Raw genomic sequence first — 7,431 nt, 5'->3', positions numbered from 1 at the left:
TAATGAATGAATAAAAAATGAACTAATAAAATAAATTATATATATATATATTAATCAACAAAATAATGGGAAATAAATTAAATTATGAATAAAGATTAATAATTTAAAAATAAATAAAATTATACAAAAAATGAATGAATAAAAATAAATAAATAAATAAATATAAAATGAATGAATAAATTAATCAGACTACTAAGACTTTTGTCCACAGGGGGAGCCACTACCTTTCTTTATCATTTGCTTTACAGAAGGAAAACACAATTTCACACAACAAATTTCATTCAACTTTTTATTCTCTGAATGACAAGAATAGAAAATTTCAAATTACAAAAATATACGGTTTGAAGAACAACAAACTAAACAAAGATTAAAAGAAGAAAACACATTTTTAATAGTTACAGATTTGGAGAAGTTGGTAAACAGTATACAAAGGCTGATGCAACTTTTCTTTTAGGAAATCGTGGCTCACAGAAAATCCTTCTTCATATCTACATCAGATGTTTTTTTCATGCATTTCATGTCTCATCAGTTTCTTTCATTCCCTTTGTTAGAAAAAGCCTTAATAGATTAGCTATCATTTCCATGATGAGTCTGTGTGTATCAGTTCTCAGGAATCATGTCCATCCGACTCCTTGACTTCCTACCAGACTTTACAACTCCTGATGACCTCTTTCATTTGATTTATTGCATCCAGGGACGAATCCTTCAGTGCCAGTCCCAGCAGGACCGGCCTGTTACCAGCTTCTTGTGACACGAAGGTTGCCAGGTTTTTGGCACAGACATGTGTGAGCGGCTGAAAAAAGAAAAAAAAGAAACCAGGTCAGACTTTATCAAACAAAATTATAGTCTGAACTTAAATCTCACACAAACCATTATTTAGGCGTGTAGCAAAGTTGACTTTTGAGTAATGTATCCAAATCCGTGTTTACACATTAATTCAGAACAGAAATTGGTTTCCTGGTATTAACTTTAACATTTTGAAGCTTAATGCCAGCGCACATCTTATCCTCTCCATCTACCACAGAAAATCACAACCAATTTGATCTGCTCTTTTACAGCGTGAAATGAGTTACTGCAGCAAGTCTGTCTGGAGTCCTGCGCTCATGTCCAAATCACACTAATCCAACGTTTATCTGAATAATTCATCCAGGGTACCTCTTCCTTGCCCAGCAGCACTTTGGTGGAGAATGTTGAGGTGCTGATATCATTAGATCTGGAGTCAGGAGTCACTGATACTAATGTCCCAATTTTGCCGTACTGAGTCAGAACGATGAATATGTAATTGCTGAACTCGGTGCAGACAACCTGCGTTGAAATTCCATTGACTTCTTTCTCAGTCTGTTTTGATCTGATGATAGGTTCGGGAGAAGTCATTTTGTCCTGGGGAAGAAAAGGGAAACAGAAAAAGTAGTTTCAGTCAGATTATTTTAGGGCTATGGCTGAGACAAAAATACTGATCTTTCTGCATTTTCCTTCAACTTTTATGAGTTATACTTATGCTCCTAAGTTACATACCTGAGCAGAATGTGTCATTTACAAAACCAATCATTTTCCACTTTTTTATCTAAGTTTGAACAATACTGATTGGCATTTTCAGATCTTTGTGTTTCATATATAATAAAATGCCCAATACTTCACAACATCTACAAAGATAACTAAGCTTAAGAGCACAAATGTCCTCTTTTAAAAACACATTTTTATAGATGTGCTTTGAGTGGAGATTTTTTTCAAATGGTTTTTAAATCATCAAAATGCTTTTATATATTATTTTTATTTATTATTTTATTTTTATTTTTTATTCTCTGACAGTAACATTGGGAGGATCTTAAAACCTTTATCTTTTGTTTTTTATTATTATTATTTTTTAAAATCTTTCATTATATTTTATTTTACAGATGTTTCCTTTCCTTTATCTGGTCTCAGCCTTTTATACATTTCTATATTTTTCCTCACATTTCTCTTTTACTTCTTCTCTTTATTTTTCACTTTTTGTTTTATTATGTAAATCACTTTGTAGCTTTATTTTTTAAAAGTGCTATATGACTGAACATTATTATTAATATTATAAATAAATATTCATATGAGTCCTGGTCAAAGTAAATCAATATGTAGTAGAAATGTGTCATAAAATTCCCAATGCTCGATGATAAAAACTAGTAGTCTACTCTCATATATCATAATCATATATAACAACAGATCCATAAACATGTATTAGGACTCAAACAAGCTACATGCTAACAGTTAGCAGCCACTGGATGAAAACAGAGGCTTGAATATTAAAAAAATGAGACCAAAAGATCCTCACAGATGTATTACTTGGTGAACTTTAAATCGTGAATGTGAAAGAGAAGCTGAGTTGATGCTCAGAGATCACCACACGCAGAGCTTTAGCATCATGCTAACCCGCCGTTAGCTTCAGTTGTTCTCTTCACGGTTCACAACGGAAAAACCTTCAAACTGCGTCAAAATGAAATAAAATAAAGTTCCTCACCCTGTTCTCCGTCTGTGCTCTGTGTAAACTCTCTGTAAGGACAGACTCTTTGAGAAACTTCAGCAGCGCTCTGTCATTCACCGCTCCGACAACAAACGTGCCCCTTTTCCGCATACGTCACAGACTACGTGGTGACGTAGCTTCAACCCAAGCCTGACTTCCTGTTTATTCTCTGGTTCGATTCACAAAAAATGAAACTGATTCAGAATTATTCAAAGTTAAACGACATCGTCAGTTTATGATATGAATTAAATACTTTAAATAAAAAAAAAAGACAATAAACTCTGACAGCACTGATAGACGATAAAAAGCTAAATTAATCTCCGCAAAAAATAATAATAATAAAAAAAAATCGATTATTATTACTATATTGTGAACTCAGTTTCTCTGTTTTTCTGTTTATGCTGGATAAAAATTGTATTTAAAGCCTGAGCCCTGTTTGCAAAGCATGATTGCACTTAATCTGAATGACTGTGATGAACTGAGGATGATCTGACTGAAAATTAATTTGAGTATTATCCAAGTGAATTATTTTGACTCTATGAGTTGATCCTCTGCGCTGTTACATTTCAATCATATTAAGAAACAGAAACAACTCTTCCAAAGCAAGAAACCTAAAGAAGCAAGAGGTTTTTAATTAACTGTAAATGGAGCTTTAATTTAAAGCGTGGATGGAGTCGTCACTGTTTGTTTTTCATTATTTAGAGTTTAAGAAAATACCGTCAACCTGAAAGGTGCATTATTCACTTTGAGAGAGGATGCAAACACTTGAAGAAAGAACAATACATGGAGGAAATTTGGTGGAATAGACTTTCAAAATTTATAAACTAGGTTGAAAATCCAAAAATTTGGATTAATAGATTAATATATTAAACTTGTGATGAATAAATACGTTTTAAATACAGAATTTGTACTGACAAAGTATTCAAACTGCATTTACATGCTGTGAGAACAACTTAGCAGGACTCTTATTTTGGCAATTAATTGCTCAACAGCATGCAGTCACACCTGCTTTCACGGCTGCAGAAGAGTCAGCCGTTCAGGAAACTTCCCCGTCAGCAAAAATGTTTGAGTGACAATTTTTTTCTCAGGTGGGGCTCCACTGAAGTCTGCGAGTGCTGCATCAGACGGATCCAAAAGGAGCCATCTCTGTGAACATGACACATTCACAATGTCAAATTGAGCCTGCTCAGCAGAATTGTTATGCACAGAGAGTAGGCAGCTGTAGATATGAAATTGGTTGGACCCCTCCCTCTAAACTTTGGCTGACCCTCCGTGTCCTTGAAGGATCACTGTGATCTAAATAAAGTTTTATGAAACTAGCACCGTATAGTGTTTAAGCACTGCTAACACAGCAGTGTAATGTTACGCCGCACTGTGAGACAGACTGGGAGGAAACACAGAGGAGACTTTGATACCACATTATCAGACTGCTTTAAGATGAAACATGTGCAGTGAAAGCCATCAGTTATTCTATCACTGTGTGTCATCTTAGATGATGCCATTGTTTTTCCGGTCATGTCCATCAGAGGCTTGTTTTCCCATTCAAAGGGTGTCTGTTTGGGTCACTTTGCTCGGTTAATGACACCTCTGAGAGGATTCGTGTCGTGTTTGCCTCTTTGATTCAAAGTAAAGACCAACTTTCCAAATTAACGAAAGTCTGGCAAAAAGAAATTTGTGACCAAAACAGTTTTAAATGAGGTCAAAGAGAGGTTAAAAAGATATTCAGTCATTACTGATGTTGCATCATGCCTGCCAGGGAATAAGTAGTGCTGTTATATGAGGAAAGTCAACTACTCTTTGGAGTGTGAATACCCTACAATATGTCAAATAACATGTGACAAACAACACTTTCTTTACAGTAGTCATTAAAATTGACTCTTTGTATCTTGGTCTGCATTGTTCCATGCTTTCCCATATAATATCCCCTCCTGTCTGTAAAGGCCATGCACTGCAGGATAAATAACACCGGACACACTCTAATAGGGTCTGTTTCAGGGTTCAAGGGTCATCGAGGTGTTTCCCTGGAAAATGAGAGGTGGGTAATTAACTATACAGTGATTTATGTGGCAGTAGCTGGTTGAGAATATTTATATCTGTTTTAAATTAGTGTTCAAGCTGTAAATCTGCGTTTGGGCGCCTTAGGTACACTGTAAAAAAAAATCTGTTGTTTTGACTGGAAAAAAAAAAGAACAGGCAGCTGTGGTTGTTGGAGAAATTTTGAAAAAATAACATAAAAATGTTTAAAGCTTCACTGAAAAATCTGTCAATTTTACAGTTTAAAACTGTTGTTATTTACAACAAATTACATTTTAAACTGGTAAAATCAACAGCTATTTTTTTGTGCTGAATTAGCATGACCACAGACCTTTTTCCACTGAAAAATACTAAATAAACAACATTGTTCCATTGTAAAATCTCATTATATTATATAAAGTATATTATAATATTTACTACAAAGTCACTTCAAGTGTATTTTTCTGTAGTGATGTCATAGTTTTACAGCGTCAGCAGTCAAACTGAAGAAGCTGAAACTTAACTTACCTACTCCGTTAGCATGGTGTTGATGATTACACCAATGCTAGTAAAAAAAAATAAAAAATAAAAGTAAATAAATAAATAAATACATAAATTAAAAAAAATAAAGGTAATTAAAATTTTCACATATATCCTTGATATTAATACCATATAAATTAGCAACATTTAATATGGTTTATCTCAGCAAAAATAAATAAATAAATATGAAATTAAAATAATAATAATTAAAATTTTCACATATATTGTTGATATTAATACCATATAAATAAGCAATGTGCAATATGGTTTATCTTAGTAAAAATAAATAAAAATTAAAAAAATCTATTTGACGAAAAAAAATGAACACTGTCTCAGTGTAATTTTAACTTTGTTGTGTTGTCTTTGGTTAAATATTATTTCTGTGTTCTCAGTACAGAAATCTTAAAAAACTACCAAGAAACATGATTATATTACCATGTTTTTCCTGTAAAATTGACAATTGTGTTTAGTTCAGTACTTCACAAAGCAAAATGTAAATTAAACACTGCTTTGTTGTTTTTCAATTTATATTTTTTGATGTTGCGCTTCACGGTTAATTTCACAGACATTTTTTTTTACAGTGTACCATAATCTTTGTATTATTAATACTTTTTTTTTAATTAATTAATTATTTTTTTTGGTTGTGAAAATTAAACAGTCCCATGTTAAACAGGTATTTTCTTGAGCTCTGGAAGAAGATGTATTTTCAAACTCTCATGGAGTAAATTCTTAAAGTAGTTTTTTTTTGGATGGTTCCTCGGGGCGATAAAAATGCCACACACACACACACCGGCTGTATCCTAAAGTTTAACTGTCACAGATTTCTAAAAGAGTTGATGGTGCTTAAGGCTTCTCCGTTTCACCTACACAGCCCGTCTCTGCGCCCGTATGACTAGTCAAGCATTTTCTCTGTCTCTGTCTGCAGACTCCATGTGTCAAAATGTCAGCCCAGATGAAAATATCTTATTTGCCGGATGAGGCACTTCCTGCCCGTCGCCGCCCCGCTTTTCATTTTCACATTCTGATTGCTGAATGTTTGTCTCATCAAGTCTCTTTGGTGCACGCTGAATACACATCATGCAGAGTAATTTTTCTCTCTTTACACTTTCTGATTTAAAAGTACCTCGCCACAAGTTCATCTGTGATTTCAACATTTCCCTTACAACATCAGAGACGCTCACGGAGGCTGATGGGGGCAAAGAGGCACCTTCATGCCTCAGTATACTTCATCTTACACTCACACACACACTCACACACACAATTATTACCCTTGTGGCCACTAGAGTGCTGTGCTGTATTACAGATAGAGCTCAAAAGCAACTTTACTGTGACATTTGAAAGTTGCACTCAAGCCGTGTGGGATTAACCACTGGGGCTATTTTTCTGAGAAGTGTTTTTAAAGTAGAGGCAAAGACAAACCAAAGGGGAACAAACAACATGTTCAGGGCATTTGTCAGAAAGCCTTAACAGAGTGTGATTTGTCTCTCCAGAGCAGCACGACTTTGATTTTTTACTCTGGGTTCATGGAGTTGGAATTTCTATACCACGGTTGAACGTCAGCGACTGAACTTTGCGGTTTCTAAATAAAGAAAAGATGAATCTTTGCCCTTTGGAGTCCATTTATGTATTTATTTATGAGTTATTCTGAGGGACAGGAAATCTGGGGAGTACAGAGTGAGGGATGACGGCAGCAAAGAGTCATGGTCAGTGGTCTGCAACCTTTACTTTCATAGGAGCCATTTTTCCTCAGCTCACCTGGATTAAAGTCATTCAGGAGCCACAAAATCTACTTTATCTTCACAATAAAGACAATAAAGTGGATTAAGTTCTAACCATAGTAAAAATCTAGTGAATGATTATCGAAACAAGATTTTTTTTGTGTTTATAAAACTGCGAAATGGTATAAAATTATGATTTATTTGTTCTCCAATTTTTTAAAAAGATTGAAATGAAAATTCCATAAATTTGCAAAATTTTGAAAATTTCAATGAGTTGCAATTTTTCACAAGATTTGAAAAATTTCCCCCCAAAAATTACATATATTTAAAAAAAAAAAGAACTTTAAGAATGTGCAAAATAATGCCATAATTCCTACATTTTTGCAATTTTAAAAATTTACCAAAATGTCATTAATTTATAATTTTTGAAAAAAAATTGAAAATTGCATTTAAAAAAAAAAAAAGAACTCAAAAGAAATTTGCAAAACGTTGAAAATTCTTAAAATTCTTAATATTTGGAAAAATTTGCTAAAATGTAATTAACTTGCAGAACAAGTTTTAATTTCAAAACTTGGCTTTTAAAAAATAAATATGTTAAGAAATATCAACCATTTACAACATTTTCCTCAGAAATTGAAATTTGGAAAATTTGCAAAATTCTTTAAA

The 7,431-nt window shown here is 33.4% G+C and overlaps 1 protein-coding gene across 1 annotated transcript; it reads right to left on the bottom strand.

Moving 5' to 3' along the window:
• Positions 1 to 341: 341 nt before the first annotated feature.
• psmg3 (proteasome (prosome, macropain) assembly chaperone 3) lies at positions 342 to 2,611 on the bottom strand. The gene is made up of 3 exons (XM_074697100.1): positions 2,492 to 2,611; positions 1,156 to 1,380; positions 342 to 793 (listed from the first exon to the last, which is right to left on the bottom strand). The coding sequence occupies exons 1-3, from the start codon at positions 2,603 to 2,605 to the stop codon at positions 641 to 643; spliced, it is 492 nt and encodes a 163-aa protein (XP_074553201.1). The 5' UTR covers positions 2,606 to 2,611; the 3' UTR covers positions 342 to 640.
• Between the last annotated feature and the right edge of the window lie 4,820 nt (positions 2,612 to 7,431).

Source organism: Halichoeres trimaculatus, unplaced genomic scaffold (assembly GCF_033239565.1).
Source record: "Halichoeres trimaculatus isolate MK-OKI-2021-1 unplaced genomic scaffold, fHalTri1.1 fHalTri1_scaffold_20, whole genome shotgun sequence".
Classification (NCBI taxonomy): domain Eukaryota; kingdom Metazoa; phylum Chordata; class Actinopteri; order Labriformes; family Labridae; genus Halichoeres; species Halichoeres trimaculatus.
Note: the sequence above shows the minus strand (reverse complement) of the source record. Positions and strands in the feature narration are given on the sequence as shown.

Excerpts from the sequence above, each read along its gene's own strand:
- psmg3 (XM_074697100.1), bottom strand. The coding sequence starts at position 2,605 with ATGCGGAAAAGGGGCACGTTTGTTGTCGGAGCGGTGAATGACAGAGCG. Across the intron at positions 1,381-2,491 it reads GAGCACAGACGGAGAACAGG|GACAAAATGACTTCTCCCGA; the intron begins GTGAGGAACTTT and ends TTTCTTCCCCAG. Across the intron at positions 794-1,155 it reads TGCTGCTGGGCAAGGAAGAG|CCGCTCACACATGTCTGTGC; the intron begins GTACCCTGGATG and ends TTCTTTTTTCAG.